Source organism: Marmota flaviventris, chromosome 3 (assembly GCF_047511675.1).
Source record: "Marmota flaviventris isolate mMarFla1 chromosome 3, mMarFla1.hap1, whole genome shotgun sequence".
Lineage (NCBI taxonomy): Eukaryota > Metazoa > Chordata > Mammalia > Rodentia > Sciuridae > Marmota > Marmota flaviventris.
In genome coordinates this window covers 129,964,221-129,986,447 of record NC_092500.1, presented here as the reverse complement: position 1 = coordinate 129,986,447, position 22,227 = coordinate 129,964,221, and the positions used below count along the sequence as shown (strand labels likewise).

At 34.1% G+C, this 22,227-nt stretch overlaps 1 protein-coding gene across 4 annotated transcripts in view; it reads right to left on the bottom strand.

The window, feature by feature from the left end:
• LOC114082743 (killer cell lectin-like receptor subfamily F member 1) overlaps positions 1-21,649 on the bottom strand; it is a 32,551-nt gene extending 10,902 nt beyond the window's left edge. The window contains exons 1-5 of one of the 4 annotated variants that reach the window (XM_027923837.3): positions 21,508-21,615; positions 18,186-18,287; positions 8,251-8,390; positions 1,033-1,098; positions 72-170 (exon numbers count right to left, since the gene is read on the bottom strand). In XM_027923837.3, the coding sequence (XP_027779638.1) occupies positions 72-170; positions 1,033-1,098; positions 8,251-8,257 (172 nt within the window). In that variant the 5' untranslated portion in view covers positions 8,258-8,390; positions 18,186-18,287; positions 21,508-21,615. Of the gene's footprint in view, positions 1-71; positions 171-1,032; positions 3,674-8,250; positions 8,391-18,185; positions 18,288-21,507 lie in introns of those variants that run through there. The other 3 variants (XM_027923836.3, XM_027923838.3, XM_027923835.3) reach the window with 3 other exon arrangements.
• Positions 21,650-22,227: the final 578 nt, after the last annotated feature.

Here is a 22,227-nt window from a genome sequence, read left to right as displayed (position 1 = left end):
AATGTAGAAGTTAAACTCCAAAGGAAATGTTTTTGCCTCTCTAGCTAAACATGTAAATTCAATTTACTCACCCCGAATGATTAGTCCTATCACTGTGGTCACCAATATAACAAGTACAATGCCCATCAGTCTCAGAGCAGTCTGATGCCACTTTGGACACTCTGGGTAATCTGTAATGAATAATTTTTCTTCTAAAACTTTTAGACATCAAAATGAACTTAAAAATGTGTCATATAAATGAAAAATTCTGAGTGTATACATTGTCTTTCCATGGTATAATGGAACATACAAAGTCTGTTAGATTACCCTGAGATGAATTTGTATGTAATTATCTTTAAAAATTGGATTTTATTATAAAAAGTCAAAACATTTCATTCATTTAATACTTATTAAATATCCTTCTTATATTAACACTTTTGTTCCCAAACCATAATTCATACAGAGAATGGGTGAATATTAGTTGATCAAACAAAATATTCCAACTAAAATTTATCATTTATATTCATTTACATCTTGACTGAATTACTTGTATTATATTCAAGTAGTATCAAAATAACTGAGTGGAAGTTAAAATGATTGTCTAAAGGAGATACACAAGCAAAACTGAATGTTGTAGCCATTTTCATTTTCCCAAATATTATTTAAATTAAAACACATTTGTATTAATTCGTGAAATAAAACTTACATGCTCATCTTTATAATTGTATATTTTTCTTTAACAAATAAGCATTATAAGAATTTCATAATCTTCAATCCAGGGTAAAAATGTATTCATTATATTCATTTTAATAATATTTATAAACATTATTATTGCCAGGAACTGGGCTGGGTGTGTGAATTGCAGAGATAGATAACACAGTGTACCAGTAAGACAGCTAAGCAAATATATTATTTCAAAATAAGGTAGCAACATTTCTTAACACTAGGCTATAGTTCAAGTTTTTAAATGTTCTTATTGATAACAGAATTGAAATTCTCCCCAAGAATTATAGATGCATAATTGGTAGTACAATGGGAATTATAAGTTCTTACCTTTATATGTCCACTTGTGATGACAATGATGGGAATGTTTTCTTGGCTTCTGAAATATAGATCTTTCTGTGTTTTGTCCAACCATTCCATAAATAGAAAAATCCATTTTTGAATGAGGTGGAAATAGAGACATTATTTGACAAAAGCAATCAGTGCCTACAAAATGTCTTGTTGAAACAAAGCTTACCACTCTAAAACCACAGAGGATATGGTTTAAAAAGGGAAGGGACCTCTCCTTCGTACATGAAATGCTTTTTTATCATAGTTCTGTATTTGTAGCAAAATTATAAAGATAATACAAAAAATTCTCATTAGGTTAATATGATACATATACCAAAATTACTGAATCAATATTGACACATTACTATTAATTAAAGTCTATATTGAAAGATTCTCAGTTTTTACCTAATATCTTTTCTTTAAGGATCCCATATAGAATACCACAATACATTTAGTTCTTATATTCATATCCTTAGTTGTAATGTTTATTACTCTTTATTTTTGATGACTTTGAAAGTTTTGAAAAAATAATGGTCAAATATTTTGTAGAATATTCCCAAATTTGAATAGTCTGCTGTTCTTTTCATTATTATACATGGGTTATAGATTTTTGGAAGAAGAATGCTGAGATAAATTGTCAGTCTCATCACCTTATTGAGGGTATATATTATCAATATGGGTTCTCACTGTTTATGTTAATCAACTGGCTGAGATAGGGTTTAAAGGTTTATTTAGTGTAAAGTTATTCTCCCCCTCCCCATTTCCAAGTTGTACTCTTTGGAAGAAGCCCAATATATGCATCGCAAGGAAAGGATTGGGTTGTATATAGACACTGTGAAGACATTTTCAGAATTCTCCTGGGAATATTTACCTACTTTTCTATTTACTTACTCCTTTATTTTAGTATATATCTACTTATATTGATTTTATAATTCTAATCAGTACTACTTTTTTTGATGCCCACATTTTTCTATCTTTGGCCATTGGGAGCTCTATCAGTTGACTTCATGAGTTCAGTTCACACAGTTGTCTACAATTCCAATGCACATGAATACTTCTAGCCTCTTGCCTCACAATTCTATAACCTCCCACTCCAATAATAAAAAATCAGCAGGACTATTACCATCATACTTAATTTGCTTAATTTTTTGATTTCAACATACATATTTAATGGCTTGGGAATTGTTTCCCCAAACCTCATAAGAAACTATTTATCAACTAGATCATAGTGCTTAATATGCACAATTCATTTGTCCTACAGTTTCTACTCATTTCTAAGTTACTTAGATCAGCAACAGCCTCACCTTCAGTGACGCTGCTTATGCATTTGTAATGAAGTTAAAGTCTTTTGGCACTTTCTGAATATCATCCTAGAATTCTCAACCCCCAAACTGATTTTTAAATTTGCATGAATTAATGTTCATTCTTTCTGTCATAAAGTCTTATGAGTTTTCACAGATATTATACCATAATTATATCATACATGCTCAAAAAACCTCCAAGTTCTTCATCTTTCAACTCTATACCTCTCCTAAATGCTGGTAACTCTTGATATATTTGGCATCTCTACATTAGACCCTATCCAGATAATGTATGGACTCATGCATTATAAAGCCTTTTCAGACTGGTTTCTTTCAATATGCCATACACATTTAAAATTTATAAATATGCTTTTATAGTTTGATAGCTCATGTTCTTTTATTGCTGAATTCATCATAGGAACATATGCAGCTTGCTTATTTATTCACTTATTGAAGGACATCTTAGCTATTTTTTAGTTTGGGGCAATTATAAGTAAAGGTACAATAAACACTCATATGTAGGCTTTTGTATGGATTTAAATTCTCAAATATGTTGGGTAAATGCCTAGAATTTTGGCTACATGGTCATATGATGGACTCTGTTTATCTTTGTAAGGAACTGCAAAGCTGTCTTTCAAAGTCCCTGTGTCATTTTGCTTCCCACTAACAATGATTGAGGCTTTGTCTCTCCCTCTTCTCATCAGCAATGGGTGTTGACAGCATTTTGAATGTTAGCATTCTAAAAAGGTCCTAGTGGTATCTCTGAGTTGTTTTCATTCTCATTTCTCTAATGAAAAATGATGTGGAACATTTTTTTCATGTGCTAATTGTTCATCTATCTTCTTTGATAAAGTGTCTGTTCAGATCTTTTATTCAATTTCTATTTGGGTTTTTTGTTTTCTTATCATCAGAAGGTAGATGTTCTCTACATATTTTAAGAACTTTTTTTTTGTTATCAGATGGTATGTATTTCACAACTATTTTCTACTAGTTTGTAATTTATGTTTTTATTCTTTCAAATATATCTTTTGCACCCCAGAATTTTTAAATTTAAATAAAATCCATCTTATGTTCATGGATTGTACTTTTGGTGTTGTGTCTAAAAACTCCTCACTAAATAAAGGTCATGTAGATTATATTCCTGTTTTGTTCCAGAAGTTTTATAGATTTTTTTTTCATTTTATACTTGGTTCTATGATTGCTTGAATTAAAAATTGCTTGAGATATAAAATTTGCATCTGGGTTCTTTTTTGTTTGTTTTTTGCAAGTGGATATACAGGTTTCCTGGTACCATTTGCCACATATACATAAACATATATATGAAATAAATGACAGATGAATAGTTAGAAAATAACTCCTTTTCCTACAAGTTCACCTTTTGCCCTTTCTCAAAAATGAGTTTACTATTTCAATGAAGGTGTTCCTATTCTGTTCTGTTGAGTTGTGTATCTGTTTGTTCACTGATAACAGAAGAAGACTTGTCTCCAAAGAAGTGTCCAAGGAGTTCTGAGAGAGAGGAGGGAACTCCACTCAGGACCAGTGGGATTCTTTGTATATGTGACAGTAAAGAATTTCAACATTCACCTGTCAGAGGCATAGACTGAGGGTTACTTAGGAAAGAAGATAAAAATTCAAGAGAAAATTGGGGCAGTGTAAAGAGAGAGATGTCTTTGAGAGTGAAGCAAGGAATGCTCATTCAGCAGAGAATGTGGGCCACTTTGAGACTGAGAGAAGTATTTTGGGGGTACCCAGCTCTTCTTTTAAAGAACATTTGGTGAGGGTTGTGTATGGAAAAGTATGTAGGAATGTTATCAGTCCAACAATCTCAAAGACAGTTTCTGGTGGTTTCAGTCAATCTCTGGAATGTTAGACTGACAAGGTCTTTGTTATCTGATCCACAGACAGCACCAGAAATTCCCATAAATTATAGGTCTCTCATTATATCATCTCTTTTTTTGTTGTTGTTGTTTCATCTAATTATTAGGAGGTTAATTAACAGTGGAAGGGTACATTTAGAGAGTTCTGAGAAATTTCTGAGAAAGGAACGTCTCCTTTCTACCTTTTCTTATTTCTTCTATTCTACCTCAATACCATGCTATTTTGTATACTTTAGCTTACAATAAGTCTTGAAATTACATAGTATGAATCCTCCAACTTTGTTCTTCTTCCTCAGCATTGTTGTAGGTATTCTGACCATGGAAATAGGGAACCGTTCCCCCAGTGAGCAAACTCCCTGGGGTTTACTGGCAGCCTGATTCCCATGATTGAAATACCTAGCAGTTTTCTCCTGAGGCTATTAAGATAACTACCTGGTTTCCATAGCAACGGCCTTGGGTTTGAGAGGCTCTGTGTTTGTATTAACTAGGACCTTATCTTAGTTAGCTAGCACTCAGAGTTAAAGGAATACTGATTAGAGTGTAGTCAGGTGTGATGGGTAATATGTAACCTTTTATGAGTTAATAAAACTCAGCAGGAGGGAGGAACAAACACTTCACTTCTATACTTCTTCACCACATCACTTCACTCCCTCCCCCGCCCCTCCATCCTGTCTGTCTGCTCATATCCTGTGTCTGTGTCTGCTTACAAAATAGTTTCAAGTCATTTGTTTGAGAGTGCACACTACAGATAAGTCGGAAAGAACTGACACCTAAACCATCATGAGTCTTCCAACCCGTGAACATAGACTATCTGTTTTTAAGATATATGATTTCTTTCATATTTTCAGTTTATAGTTTTCCAAATAGATATTTCATGTATGTTAGATTTACGTCTAAAAATGTTTATCGTTTTGGTGCTATTGTGAGTGGTACTTATAAATGTTAAATTTCAATTGTTCATTGATAGTACATAGGAAAATAACTGATGTTTTTGTATTAACATTGACTACTGAAAATTTGCTGCACTTACTACTTAGTTCCAGGAATAATTTATGTTTATACTTTTATGGAGAGGTCTACATAGCGATCATGCCATATGATAAAGAAAATAATTTTTTTAAAATTTGTGTAACTTTTCTGTCCTTATATTCTTGCACGAGCTAATACTTACAATTCAATGTGGAAGAGAGTAGTAAGAGTGGACATTTTTGTCTTATTCCTGATCCAAAAGGGAAAAGCATTCTTCTTTAACCATGAACTATGACATTAGCAGTAGGTTTCTTTATAAGTTTTTTTTTAATCGAGTTGAGAAAATTCTACTTTATTTGCACAGCATTTGTACCATTGATGGGTATTAGATTTTGTCAAATTTCTTTTCTGTTGACATGATAATGTTTTGTTTTCTTAGCATATTAACATGTGGATTAAATTTATTGAGTTTTAACTGTTGAACCATCCTTAAATACTTGGACTAAAGCCCACTTGTTCATGTTGCATTTCTTTTGTACATTTTTATTCAATTTGCTGTTGCTTTGTAGAGGATGTTGTCTGTTCATGAGAGATACTGATCTGTTGTTTTCCTTTCTTTTAATGTGTTTATTTGCTTTCTGTATAAATAATTATGCTGACTTTACAGAAAGAGTTAGGAAATATTCTCTTTTCGTTTCCTTTTAGAAATTTTGAAGAATTGGTACTGTATCTGCATTACACATTGTACTAGTTTATTCACTTGAAAAGAATGTTTATTAAGCAGTTACTAAATGGAGTATTCTATAAATGTCAGCTAGTACATACCATGGATTAGGAGAAATGGTTGTAAATTACACTTTTGATAAAGTATTTTTATTCTGAATACATAAAGCAGGCTCACAGTTTAATAATAAATCAAAGAATATAATCTAAAATATATAAATTATACAAAATAGACATTTTTCAAATGAGATATACAAATAGTTAATAAGCATAAAAAAAGACATTTAGGATTACACTTACAAATATGACCATCAAAAATATTGCAGTAATTCTCCGCTCTCTTGTATTCTGTCCTGAAAAAGCTAACAGCCTCAGTTTATCTGGTCAACAGGATTCTACTTAACTCAGGGAGAAAGCCAGAATGGGCTAGCCTTGTCTGGAGTCTCCCTTGCCACATAAAAGCCTGAACACATTATTAATTTGGTAAGCTGAAAGGAAAGCCTTACTTATTTCCCGTTTCTCAGAGGTCATGATTATACAGTGGCTGATGGGCTGTGTTCCTGTGAACTGTTTCTCCATTTGCTGAGTAGTCTGAGCATTTTGAGATTTTTTTTCAGACAAAAGGTTAAATGCATTCGATATTGCTTCATCTTGGCTTAAAGTAGAAACCAAATCATAATTAAAACATCAGAAAATATGGGGTAAAAATGGGAGTTCATAATCCGCTTGAATCAAATGTATGAAATATGATATGTCAAAAGCTTTGTAATGTTTTGAACAACTAATAATAAAAAAAAAATTTAAAAAAAAGAGAAAACATTCTACCTTTGACTTTTTGGGGCTGGAATTTTAACTAATCACTAGGAATTCCAACTACAGGTGTGAGTTAAAAGGAAAGCAGCTGATGGCTTTTCTAGGCATTGTAGAATCTGAGTTGGTCACCCTCTCTTTTACTATGGACTGTTTATACATATGAAAAATAGTTTTAAATGTTTAAAGGAAGTTCTTATATCCAGTGGAAGTAATTTCACAAACAGTATTACAATATTAACATCCTCATTCTCACAAAGATGAAAAAAAAAAAAAACACTGTCAATGCAAATAAATCTAAAATGACATTTTTTAAAAAAAATCCAGTGCAAAGATATTTATAAATACTTTTTGAGGCCATAGCAGTGTGGGAAAGAAATATGTGTATATTTATAATGAAGAGAACCAATGACATAGAGCAGAAAGCCAACATAATAATAAATAATCTGCTCTCATGACAATAAAAGTGGCTTGTACAATGTTGAGTTTATAGATGTGTGAGAGAATCTACATATTATATATTCACATATATATGATACATTATACACTATACATATATAGTACATATATTACTGATATAAAAGAGTCTCTAAAGAGAATCTATATATATAATTATATATGCATATATAAATACATATGTAATATATTTCTGCTACATAATATATAATCTACATATAATTATATATGCAATTATATGTATAATACATATATATTTTCTATTTAGAGAATTTTTTAGCTCTGAAGCAGAAATCAATATTTTTTACTGGTAGTTTGTATGGAAAAAATAGTAGGATAGAAGCCTGAGTCAATTAATGACTCAGTGAACCAATGTAAATTTACTGAGAATCACTGAACTCATACTAGATATTAAAATATCTAAGGAAGGAAAAGCTTCAACTGTTCTTCATGATGGTTTACATACAATTTGAAGCCTAAGAAATTTATTATGCTATTATTTCAACACTTAGATCATATCCCATTCATTCATGTTTGAATTTATTTTTATTTTAATCAGATGAGGAGTAAGTTTGATGCCTTAAAATCATTTTATTCTTTTTTTATTTGTACTTTTTATTTATTTGTACTTTTTAGTTATACATGACAGTAGAATGTACTTGGGCAAATTATACATACATAGAGTATAACTGATTCAGTTTAGGATCCCATTCTTGTGGTTGTACATTATGAGGAGTTACCCTGGTCCTATATTCAAATACAAGACTATCAAAGTTATGTCATTTTATTTTTTATAAATATATCAAAATAATTAAATATATCCCATCAAAACATTATTAAAAATTTATGCTACCTATATTTTTCTCTAATGAATTACAATTTGCATCACTCATAGAGGTATAATTACAGTTTATTTAATCATTGACCTAAAGTGAGGTGCTGTGCCCCTCCCCTGACCCAGGAAACTGCAAGGCCTTCCTGAGGTGGACGGCGCAAGGCGACCAACCTCAGGGGGAGCGCAGCATATTTTTGGGAATTGAATGGTTTTTGTTTGGCTTTATTTTAATTGGAATATTACTCACCTCTCATATGACCATTGAGTCTAGGGGAATTAACGTTACTCTCCAGGTAAACATAACAATCCTGGAAAATAGGTCAGCTTGCAACAACTGCAGTAATGCAGCCAATTCTCATAAACAGTTAAGCTTTATAGCAAAACTACCTAAGGAAAAAACAGTTAAGGAAGTTTATGAAAACCTTGTTAAAATTAATCTAAATAAGCCTCAAGTAACTACTCCTGAAAGCCCAAAGACCCTTCCTGCTAAAGTAGGTCATAAGGAAAAGAATAATAAAAAATATAGGCCTATGCCAACAGTCATGGGGCCCTATTGGCCGGTCTACATGATTGGAGGTAGGTTTTGGTGTCCCCCTCCTAGTCCCGGACCAGAGCCAACTCCCACCTTGCCCCCTTGGTCCTGGACAGAAAAATATGATCCCAATGTAGGGTTGATAGTAAATGTTAATTATAAATGGGTACGCTATAGAGATTTAAGTAACTGGGAACGAATCAGACATAGGAGGACCCCATGATGCTTAAAAACTAGAGAGGAAAGTTAATCATTAGAAAACAAATAAGTAGATGGTATTAGACTCGGGGACCGGCTAGCAGGGCTGAATGGTATGATTCTTTGCCATTACAGTGATTTAGAATAATAGCTAAGTCTTTCAAATTAACCACTTGCTATAACCGCGGCGCTGGAAGGAAGGAAGCAGTACTCAGAGAACTGAGGCCAATTTCTGTGAAAGCCAAAATTAACATCTCTTGTTAACAATTTTCTCATCAGAGAAAAGCAGGGCTGAGCCACAGCTTTATAGGATTTGGTTGCTGCACCTGATCACATGTTGTAAAACTGTCCTTTGTTTTATTGTGCTAATGAAAACTCAATACAATTGAGAATAAACTATGAGTTTATAGGACTAAACATTTTTTTAAATGGTGCCTCTCAATTATGATGAAAATCTCTTAACATATAATTTTGAGTTGTTGACCCCACATTATTTAGAAGGTAGCATATGGCAATATATATTGAATAAAATGTTGAAATAGTTACGGTGTTTTAACCATAGAATTTGAATTTGCAAGGAGGTGATGAAATGAGCACAAATTTATAATTTTAAAACTGCAATCTACTATAAACATAAGCATTGTTCTGAATTTGTCATCAGTTTTTTGTTTTGTTTTGTTTTGTTTTATAAAATTTAGATTATTGGTCCTCAATCCTAAAGTTTCTAAACCAGTAGATTTGGGATATTATGTGGAATGTCTATTTTAAAAAGAATGTTCTGGATATTATGTGTGGATTAGATATAAAATTATAAGGCAAAATAATAAATCCTTAGAAAATTAAGAGAATATTTCCATAACTTTAGGTAAAAAGATTTCCTACACAAGACACTAAAAATAAAATTGTAAAATTGCCTTTTTTATATTAAGACTCTTTTATTAAAAATAATAAAACTATTAAAATCAACAAATTAGAAAATATATTTGCAACACTTAACAATATACAATATACTAGCATCAAGTATATTAAATAAAACCCCCAACAAACTATAGGAAGTAGTCAACTCACAAGCAAAATGAATAAAAACTTGAAAAGTCCTTCACAAAAAGAGAGTCCAAATGACTACTGCACATTTTACAAGGTGATTGTCTTCATTCATAATTAGAAGAATACGAAAAATTTTACCAACCTATAATAGCATTAAATACTTTTGGCACAGTTTAACACATCCTGATACTACCAAATGTCAATGGAATTGTTGAAGCAATAGGAACAATGGGCCATCATAGTGGGACTAGACAATCAGTTTCAAGGACAGTTTAATATTACCTAGTAAAGTAGGTAAGTTGAGAAGAATTCTCAAGAAATATGCAATTCTAAGATCTTCTTCTTAGAAATGCTAGAGTATGACTAGTGATTATATTTACCAGGATACACACATAAGAACATTATTGTAGTTGTCTCTTTTAAAGACCTGAACAATAGGAAACACCTGATTTGTCTATAAAAAGAAGAAGGCTAGAAAACTATTGGAGTAATTGAAACTAATGATATATCCAGCTACCTATGGTATAGTTGGATCTCATAAACAAAATAATCATGTGAAAGAAGAAAGCTACTGCATAGACAGATAAATGACAGACAGATCAATAGACAGATATATAATAAATGCAACCATAATATTTAATGAATAAAGTTAAAAATAAATCATTTAAGAGCTAAGTGGTAGGTAAAGGGAGATCAGTAGAAGAAAAAGACCAAGTGGTCAAAGGTGGGCAGGAAGGAGGTAAATGCTGGACAGTGATGTTGACCAAATTATATTGTTAAATTTTGTGAATATTTGAATATGTCACAATAATCCTGTCAATATGTAGAACTATAATGCACCAATAAAAATATGGAAAACATAAAATAAAAGAGTTAAGTGGCCAAGTTATAAAAAAAAGCAGATAAAAAACTACGAAAATTAGAATAAAATTCAGAAGAGTGCTAAATAAAAGAGGAAGCAGAGAGTTAAGGAAAATGTATTAAGTTATGTTGAACTATTTTAGCAGTTCTTAAGTCTGATTTTATTTTTTCTTAATAAATTACCTTAATATGTAGAGGAGCTGTTCATTGTGTAATTGGAACTGGAAAGAGGTTTTATATATAAACCAACGTAAAAGTAGGAGTTAATAATAATTACATTATTTAATGTACATGTGGGGAAGAGGAGTTAGTTTTCATCATAAAAAACTACAAAAAAAATTAAAAACAAGTTTATTTTATGCTTAAAATTTAAGATACAATTTTTAAATGCAGCAATTCTTAGAAGGAAAAAATGGTGAGATTTTTATAGGGGTTATTATTTTTCCACAAAATTTTTTAGCACAACTGTACCTTGATTTTTTTTTACTTAATTCATCCATCTATGAAATATGTTTCATTCTTTAATTTTTCGTATCTCTGGTTGTACACAAAGTAGAGTCATACCATTCGTGTCTTCATACATGTACTTAGCATAATGATGTCCATCTCACTATCTTTCCTACCCCCTAGCCCCCTCCCTTCCCATCCCTACCCTTTGCCCTATTTAAAGTTCCTCCCTTCCTTCCATGCTCCTCCCCATCCCCATTATGGATCAGCATCCAAATATCAGAGAAAACATTAAACATTTGTTTTTTGGGGGATTGGCTTACTTCACTTAGAATAATATTCTCCAACTCCATCCATTTACCTTCAAATACCATGATTTTAACGGCATGTCATCTTCCATGATTTTGTAAATGTAAATGTGGAGAATAAGAACCTTTGGAATGAGAACATGTTGAAGTAGAAGATATTATAACAGTTTTTAAGTGATTCTTAAAGTTCTCATGAAATATAGTCAAGATAGTGCTATTTCCACTTGATACTGATTTGAAAAATTTACCTGATTTGTTTCAATTACAGAGTTAATAACATTATGTAAATTTGTATTCAAATCCTTAATGTGTCAAAGTCAGGTTTTATCTAATGTATTATGCTTCCCCCAAGTGACATCAACTTATATTTGCGAGTACCTATAACATAACTATTTCCCCTTTCTTGGGATTTAAGAAGATTAAAGACTTATTTAATTCTTCTTAATTGAAGTAGTTTTTTCCCCTCTTGTAGGCAATGGTGAACACTAGCCCTCTTCAATGCATATGTTGGTGAGAGGTACAGACATTAATATCCAAGTGAAGTAAGACTAAATGGAATGACAGTATTTAAGGAGAACCTGAAAATATTCCTCTTTTCACAAGTGTGGTCATATATGGATCTTCATAACTGAGATCCAGTAAATAAATTTAAAGGCAAATGAAAGCATACATTTAAAATGAAAAAAAAATTCCAAAGGTTTGCTTAGCCTTCAAAACTATCATTAAAATATTCCTCTATACATATTACTTGGATAAAGTCCATAATGGTATTGTAAATTATAAAATGTATATGTGTCAAAATGTAGAAGAAATTCCTACAGCTATATTAATTGATGGGATAGAGTTAAAACATTTTCTAGTGGTCAGTAGGAATTCTACTACCTGTAGGGAATTAAAAAGTAACTTTGACCTTTTCTAATGACAGTCTCTAAAATAGGCACAGAAGTTACAGCCATATTAATTTAAGAAACTGCACCAGGAACAGTACAGGCAGACAGAAGGATCCTCTGCTTGAGGTAAGGATTCCTTTCACTTGTGCACACTGGTTGCAACACAACTCTATAAACAGGAAAAAGAAGCTGTATAATTATAACTAAGGTTAGAAGATAGCCCGCACCTCCATCTAGAGGGCTGGTATTACAAGCTCAGCAAAAAGCCCTATTGCATCACTTTTGGTTTGAAGATCCACCTTCTTAGAGTCCTGCAAGAGCAGTAATACAAGGATTGGACCTGTTGCCCCACATGCCTTCCTATACTCTAAATTGAGTGAGCTTTGTGATCCTCTTCCACTGGCCTCCAGAGTTTACACATTGGGTGAAGACAGCAGTATTTGGCAAAACTGACAGGAACTAGAAATTGTAGTATCACCAATCTACCCTCTAGTTTTATACTAGAGATCTGTGTTCTGAAAGTTGCCAGTTCTTTAATGAACATGCCTAGAAATGAAGGGTTATCCCTTTAGATTTAATGATATCCTATTCCATGTCAGGCTCTATCTCCACTCAAGGATGAGAAGACAGAAAGATACGCATTTTATAAACACACTTCTCTGGGCAAAAGAGAAATAATGTTAGGAGACAAAACAGAAGAAATGTAATCTGAAAAGTTCTTATTTTAGCTAACTCCAAATTTGCAAACAAAGTGAACAGTAAGTATTCATAATTATTGAGATAACAAGAATAAACAGCAATCATTTCAAAGATAATTCAGCAAGGAATAAGTGGACTAAAAATTTCAGTAAAGTACAAAAAATTAGAATAATAGAATATTATAAGATTATAGCTATAGTAAAATATGAATTAATTTTTTTATTTCTTAATGGCAAGTAATGAAATTAGAGACAGATTATCCTATGATGGATGTAACTCTGCACCTGCCAAAAGATGACCTGTGCCCAAAGATGAGCTGAAACTCATCAACAATTAAATAAATATGCTTTATTTCTCCTTGTAATAATAAAGATTCTATTCCTTGGGGAATCACGTGGGCTTCTCATAAAGAGAAGTCTTTTTATAAAGACTGACCTGGGGATGTGGCTTAAGTGGTAGCGCACTCGCCTGGCATATGCAAGGCGCTGGGTTCGATCCTCAGCACCACATAAAAATAAAATAAAGATGTTGTGTCCACCGAAAACTAAAAAATACATATTAAAAATTCTCTCTCTCTCTCTCTCTCTCTCTCTCTCTCTCTTTCTTTAAAATAAATTAAATTAAATTAAAAAAAAAGACTACCGCATTTGGGCTTATAGAGGTGATTTGGGAGAGGATTCAAGAAAGTGTGTTATACTGAGTCCTGTCTGGAAGCAAGGGTAATTCAATGACAGGAATTAAGGAAGCTTCCTTAAGGAAGCTTATCTCGAAAGAGGTAAAAATAAAGTAAGGTTAAAGCTGTTGCTTTTATCTGAAAGGAACAGCATCAGTCATATTAGTAGGGTATAGGGGGCATGCATGAGGGACAGAAATCAGTATTTTTGAGTTTTGTGATTTGATTTTGTTGTGTTTTGAGATCGTTATGAAACAGTCTTAGCTTTTATTTTGTTATCTTGTTCTGTTAGGAGGGGCTATTGGTATCATTTTATCACAGTCACAAAATGACCTGACATAGTGTTCTCTGACAGTCTTTGTGTTCAACAGGAAACACTCAAAATGTAACTGTCAATGCCATATCTACTCCTACCAACATCAGATCTAGCTGTTAGTGCTAGGACTGGCAAATACAAATGTGACTGTCATCAACTCATAGAAGAACCAGGTAAGCCAATCTCAAGGGCTGAGGTGCTACATATTTTAGAGACCAGAAAGTAGAAAAGGTATCAGCAGAGGAACCTGAGAAGCAAACAATGAAAGAAGAATCCAGAAAGAAATATATTGGCTTGTAAAGAAAGAATTTCACCAGGTGCAGTGGTGCACACCTGTAATCCCAGGAGTTCATGAGACTGAGGCAGAAGGATCATTGAGTTCAAAGCCAGCCTCAGCAAAAGGGAGGTGCTTAACAACTCAGTGAGACTCTGTCTCTAAATAAAATACAAAATAGGGCTGGGGATGTGGCTCAGTGGTTGAGTGCCCCTGAGTTCAATCCCTGGAACCCAAAGAAGAAAAAAGAAAGAAAGAAAGAATTTCAAAGAGGGACTAATCAAGAGTGTCAAATGCTGCTGATGCTTGAATAAGTGATCATTTTTCTTTCTTTTTTCTTTTTTTAATATCTTGCTTTTATTACATCAGAAAGAAACTTTTTCCATAGTGGCTTAGTAAAATTAAGTAGTTCAGTTCTCAGTAGGTTTAATGAAATCCAACTTAACTCCCCAGCCTGCTTGTTTGATAAAAACTTTGAGATTAAGTAACCAATTCAATCTGCAAGGCATGAACAAGATGCCAGAGTGATTATAAACCAACAAATTAGGATTGTTTTTCTTTACTTTTGTTTTGTTTTGGTTTTTCTTATTTTTTTAAAAAAAATATTTTTAGTTATAGATGGACATAATACCTTTATTTATTTATTTTCATGTTGTGCTGTGGGTCAAACTCAGTGCCTCAGATGTGTTATGCAAGCATTCCATCACTGAGCCACAACCCCTGCCCAGGATTGCTTTTCTTAATAGTCCTGCCTTTAATGAATGTCTGTAAGTATGTTTCAAAAATTCTAATGAAATGATAAAATGAAATTATTATGTAAGACCAGATGCTAATATTTTAAAAATTATTTTTCAAAACATTTATTCTCTTTATCTTTTAAATATCTAGATTTGTGCTATTTGCCAGGACTCTCATCTGGTGTTCATTGCATATGTACACAATGATTTTACTTTATCATTTTACTACAATAAGCACCAGAATTTCTGAAACTCCAAATAGTTTTCCATTTTTTTATATGAATAAAAATTGACCCTTATTCTTTTCTTCATATCAACTGTGATATAATTATCATAATATAGTAATGTTCACAAAAATTTCTTTAAAACTTCTTTAGAACCTCTAATACAGAAAATATTTGTTTGAAATTCTCCTTATGGAATTCACATTCTTAAGTTATAAAAATCAAATATTACATATTAATAATATTTTAAGAACTTTGAGATTTCCATTAATTATATACTAATTTGGTAATAAATAAAATATAAAATCGAACTTCCACACTAAATAATTCATCATTGAAAACAGAGTTAAACTAAATCCATTATTTTACATGTGTGGTTTTGCAAATCCTTATTTCACCATAAAATAATCTTTAACATAACTTATAAACATTTGTATGTAAAGAATAGGAATACGATAGCAAATATCAGATGTATGCTTACTTAGCTATTAATGTACCTTACAAATATAATCTTTCTTTATCCTTTTGTTGAAGTCACCATTGTAGAACATGTAGGTGATCAATAAAGCAACAAATGAAATCAACAAAAGGTGATTATTTCTTATTGAAGGAAAAGAAAATCAATTATACCCTATCATGAAGTTCTTAAGTAAGATAACTATAAATTATAAATATATTCTTTAGGTATTAAAAGTCATAGCACAAATTCTTATATTTTAATACTAAGTGTGTGTGTGTGTGTGTGTGTGTGTGTGTGTGTGTGTGGTGGCTGGTTAGAAAGATGGAAATCCAACATTTAATAGCTACGCCATGCATCAGGGGATATTAATCTTGATCATCCATTCATAGATACTGTATATTTCAAGGACAAGTAAGTTCATTCAATTTGGCAGCAATCTCTCCAGAATGGACTTCAGGCAGAAAACTATCACATCTATCCTGGGAATGTAAATAAGTTTGGATAAATGATGGTCAAGCAGCTGGCTGCAGTGATTGGTATTACTGTTCATTATAAGAGGAGCTATTTTCTTGAATTTTGGGATGTCTATTAGTTTACTGACAGAACCAGGCAGCCCTTCCTCTGTACTGACAGGAGGCTTGGCAGTCACTAGGTGACTCACAAGGAGTCGTATATGTTTAACTGAAAGACTGTGACCTTTTCACTACAATAAAAGAAGAGGTACAACTCAGATACACTAAGGAGGAACTGAAAACTTTCAGTGTCCAGATTTAGCACAACTGACTGACTAGTGAGAAGAGGCAGTTTTCAGTTATCAGAGGAGTAGAGATGTCTTCGAGTTTTTGACAGATGTCATCATTGTTGTTTTTAATGAGGTTGTGGAACAAAGTTTTTTATATAAAAAAATAAAAAGTTTGCTTTGGGGGAAGCAGCATGATAACTGTCAACCCCTACACACTATTTCACAGTATTAGGAGCAGTGTTGACTCTCTTGGTGAATGCAGATGGTTCTTATTTATTTATTTATTTTTCGGTCAGGAGGAGGAAGTTTCAAATCTTCAATCTAAGTTTTAATTTCTAAATTATTGATTGTGTCCACAAATTTGGCACAAATGGGGTTGTATCAGTGTCGCTAATCCATATGGAGTATATTTCAGAAGATCAGCCACTGCATGGTCTAATAGTGTAACTGTCCATTTCACTGTGCTGCTGATGCTCCCTCCATTCCCAAGGTGAGATTTTTGTTGTAAGGTGAGTAATTCCAGTTCTCCGTATGTGTGCTCTTGTAATTTCTCTTGAGGGTTTTTGCTTATATTTGTAGTCATCTTTAAAATGGATGATTCTTTATATAAGAAGCAACTGGATTTTTATCAATCCAGTTGTCTGGCCTTTGAGGTATAAGTAGTCTAAGGTGACTGGTGACCTCCTCTCCCATGGGACTCTGAGGTAGTCCTTCACTGAAGCACAAACTCTGACTCCTGGGTGATTTCAGCCTTTGGACAAGCCTGAGAGCTAAACATAACTGTCTGTAGATGATAGCTACAGTTATTTATTTGGCTCATTTTATAGAAGACAAAAATGTAATTCAAGTGGTTGAGTAGCATCCCAGGGTCAAAAAGGTAATATGCAGAGAGCTGAGGATTCCCCCCAGGCAGCCTGTGCCCTCCACCATAATTCCCAGGCCTCTGTGCTGGATGCTCTTGGCAAAGTCACTTCCTTTCTGAGCAAAGTCAGAGGAGGCCAGCCAGTCTTAAGTGGAGCTTATATAATCAACCACCCCATGACCCTTTCACAGTTTATGGTGCCATTGTTTAGGCACCCACTTCAAGTAAACCTCAGGGGCCTATGACTTGCAGGTGTCTTGCCAGATATGACTGTAGAGAGTTGGATCCTTGCTTTCTGTGAACTCTGAAAGTTGGGGACAAAATCTCTTCTAGCTTTGTCCTTTGTACAAATGAGACAAAGCACCCCTGGATGTCTGTGTGCATGTTGGGAGGGTACTGCTATAAAATAAGGTACCATCCTATGTTGAATTACAGAAGGTGTCCCTTCTCCTGGATGAAGGCAGCTCCACCTCAATCCACCCAAGAGACAGAACTCTGTGTTTTGTTTTGTTTTGTTTTTAAGAGAGAGGAGAGAGAGAGAGAGAGAGAGAGAGAGAGAGAGAGAACCTTCTTAATATTTATCTTTTAGTTCTCGGCAGGCACAACATCTTTGTTTGTATGTGGTGCCGAGGATCGAACCCAGGCTGCACGCATGCCAGGTGAGCACGCCACCACCTGAGCCACATTCCCAGCCCCTCTGTGTTTTCTTAAAAATAGTTTTCTACTATTATAGGGCTAGATTTTTACCTGATCCATTTTTTTCATCTTGAAAATTATCTTCTCCACTTCAACAGGACAATTTGGTTTAGAAGTAACAGTATTATCTTTACAGCTGACTGCAGATTAACCTTGCAGCTTGATGGATTTTAGGGTATTGTACACACAAAAATATTAAGGGCAGCAGAAGGTTACCTCAGATGGTAGTAGATAAGAACCCCTCTTCCCATGAGTAACATCCTTATCGTTCTTCTTTCTGTTCCATGATGAAAGTAGAGGTTTCTGAAAAACAGTCAACTGAAGAAACATTCAGTTTAAGCTGGAGGAAGTGGTGCACAGTTGTAGTTGTTTTTTTTCTCCAGTGCTTTATCTCCCTGCAGCACAAGCACAGTGAGCTGTGTGCCCTCGCACGTGTTTTGTCCTCCCCCATCCTTACCATCTCAGTGCACTGGCAGTTGGACCGTTAGGCCAGGACTAGAATAGAGAAAATGGTATCGTCTCAGCCCAGTGCCTCCTCCTCACCTGCAAGTGGGGTTTCCCGAGTGTTGAGCTGTGAATTTTTTCCCCAACTCTGACCCATTTTCCTTACTGGAGTACAGACCTCTTGCTACCTCCTCCCAACATTCATGGGGAAGTGGGGGTGAGGCTGGCTGCATGTCAGTGAGGGAGGCAGAGACCAGAGAGAGGTTGAGATAGGAGGCACTCTGATTCTTATTTTGACTAAATGGAGAACATTGGTGACTTTGACAGGAGTAATTTTGAGGAAGTGGTAGAAAGAAAAAAACACAATTACCCAGGTGGGTTCAACAAAGAATGGAAGGAAGCTGGTGCCATGGTGAATACCAGTAATCTCAGCAACTTTGGAGACTGAGGCAGGAGTTGGATGCCAGCCTCAGCAATTTAGCAAGATCCTGTCTTATAAAGGACCAGGAATATAGCTCAATGGTAAAGTGGTTATCCTCCCCACCAAAACACACACACACACACACAATGAAAGAAGAGTGAATGAAAAGCAGAATATGATAGACAACTCTTTTGAAGATGTTTGCTGTAAAAGGAGCATAGAAATGGCTGATACTACTTGCAATCATGGAAGTGCAGTTATGATTAAAGCTTGTATATTTAACCCAGAGGAATCCTTAACTTTTCTAAACACTTCTTTAGGTTGATTTAGTTAGGATTTAAATTAGCCTGAAAACCTTGATTGTTTTATTCCCATCAGCTTTTAGATAAAAGGACACAAGACTAGTGAGGTTGGGTGGAATAACTTATGATAAAGAAAAATATGAGATGTGTGACATTGTAAAAAAGATAAGCCTGGCAGAGGACAACAACAGGTCAGAAGCCTCAAGATTTTCAAGTATGAACCAGGAGGTGGAGAGAACCCCGAAAGACGGTGCAGAGGGCTGTAGAAACCCAACATTCTTCAGAGTTTCACTCAAGGCACACCATGCTTTCTTCTCATTGTCTTATTTGCCTCTTTCCACTAGAGGTCTCTAGAGCTCAATTTTGTCCATCAGAGATAAAGCCTTATGAGAAGTCTGATAATGATTTTCGAAGAGATGAAATAAAACCTAAGAGCAGAACAATCTGTAAAGAAAAACTTGCAGATGCAATGACTACCTAGCATCTAAATGAATTGGTAAAGACTTGAATACATGAAAAAAAATGCCCATAATCTTCATTTACTAATTAAAAGAGGAATTTTCTTTGCAAATATATTCTAATGCTATTCCTTTCTGTGACATAAAAAAAAAAAAAAGAACACATTTTAAAAAGGTATAGGGAGGCAGCTTGATATGACTCCAGCCGTAGTGGTTATAATCAGCATTTATCCCTCCAATTGTCCCAGGCACATATCCCAAGCCATACAAAGCAAACAAAATCATTAAGAGTCCAGGAAGCATGGTGTTCTAGTCACTAATGCTGGAAATGTTTCTTAACTGACTTTTGAATCCGTTAATAACTTTTGAAAAAGGCCAGATACATCCTGGGTGGCCAGCTCACCTATGTTTGGCTCAGCTTATAAACTCCTCCCACTGGGCTTGAGGAGCAGAAATCTGCCTGACTTATCCCATGCCCAGACATGCCTCCATCTGTAAATCCCCAATAAATTAGACTTTCAGCAGTTCCAGATCTGTCTGCCTCTTTCTTAAGTCATAAAGCACCCTCTGCCTGTGTCAACTGGTTCTTACTCCCCAGGACCATGTTTTTCCTAAAACAGAATGGTATTTTGAGTCATTCTGTAAGCTTGCCACTCTTTTGTTTTCTGGGAACTGGAACAGACAGGTTCCTCCAGCCAACTGAATATTGACTACAGAATAATTTGAGAGGAAGTTCAGGGTGTAGAGGAAGTGGATGAGGGTTTTCTGAGTATAGAGAAGTGAATTTCTGAGAAGTCTTATCACTCATAGTCTGGCTTTGAGTAGTTTTTTTTTTTTTAACATTTGGGGTTTTTTTTAGTTGTAGATGGACACAATACCTTTATTTTATTTTTATGTGCTGCTGAGGATAGAACCCAGTGCTAGGTTCCATCGTCAGCACCACAAATGCTAGGCTAGGCGAGTGCTCTTTCCTCTGAGCCACAACCCCAGCCCCCCCCCCCCTTTTTTTAATAATGAAAAATTTAAAAAGCTGCGAGAAGAGTCTGGAAGTAGTTTTTCAGTCAGAAGGAAGTCAAATAGTTTCCAAATAAATTCAGCTATGATTTGAATCTTAAATATTTCTAAAAGACCCAAGTGCTAAAAGCTTAGTCCTCTTCCTGTGGCATAATGGGGAAGTGAAGTGGTAGAAACATTAATATGTAGGCCCAATGGAAGAAAGTTATATCATTGGAGGAACACCTCTGAAGGAGGTTGTGTGATTAGAATCTCATGCTGTCTCTCTTTTACTTCTTGGCTACCATGAGGTGAGCAGGTATGCTCAACCACAAGCACCCAGCCCCCAATGTTTTGCCTCATCAGAAGCCCTAAAGCAAAGAAGCCAACCAACCATGGAAACCATGGATCAAAATAAACTTTTCCCCTCTTAAGGTGATTGTCTCAGGTATTTTGTTACAGTAATAGAAAGCTAATCCAAACTCCTTTTCCAAATAACCTTACCCCATATTCCTCTGACAAAAATTCTGTCTCCCTTTATTATTGCTTTCTCTAGAACTATCTTCTTCATTCCTTTCTTTTGACAGGAAATTCTCAGGCTTTTTACTCCATAGATGTATTAAACAGAGGTATAATAAAGGTTAATTTCCTAGGTCTTCTAGGGTTCTATTAGCAGGAAGTTAAATGACTTTTACTTTAAAAAAAACTGTCAAAAATTTACTTTCAAAAAACTTCAGAAAATCTGCTATTCAAAAGGAAAAACAAAGTATCACTTTACTAGGAGATTTTTCTTGTTTGTTTTCTTTCTCAAGCAGGGAGTAACCTGCTTTTCACACAGGGCATATAGTTGTATCTTCTTGGTCCTATGACAAAATACTGACTGAAATTGGTTCTTAGCTATTCCTATAAGTAGTTCTTACCTTCACCCTGTGACATCTTTGAAGCAGGACTCAACACCATTCTGATTTCCCATAACAAATAGATTCATTCCAGAGCATTAGTAGCGCATGTGCTTATACACATGCTACACAACGGTATCTGGAGAAGTTTGAAGGGGAAGCTCACAGTGCATAGAATGCATCATTTCTCTAAAAATATCTTCCATGAGGCATTCTGTGTTTCTTCACTACAAAGCAACAACTGTTTCCTTAATTTCCCCTCCACCCTCTAGAACTCAGCCTTAGAGATTCCTCTTTCCCCATTTCTGTATCTTCCCCCAGTTTTTCAATCTCTCCCCATTTTCACCAAGAAAAAACTTAGCTCTTTTGAAGCTTTTATTTTTATTCATAAAGAATCCTCCCACATCTCAAGCATGAAAGTCTTCAGATAATATTACAAAGATACTGTGTTACCTTGCTTGAGGGCAATGGATATTATGAATAGGAACCATTGTTCTGAATCAAGCAAGCTATTTATTTTCTCTTTTGATTTTCATAATTTTTAGTTCAAAAGTTTAAGATGTTTATTTAAATGGCAAGTCATAAATTTCCTGAAGTGATTTCTCTGGCATTTTTCAGAAATTTTTTGTTTTCTCTACGACTATTTCTCTTGGCCTATTTTCAGAGATTAAAATGTACTATAGTTCAAGGTAAATACTGTTTAGATTGAACTTTCTCCTTCATCAGTGAAGACTTGGATCT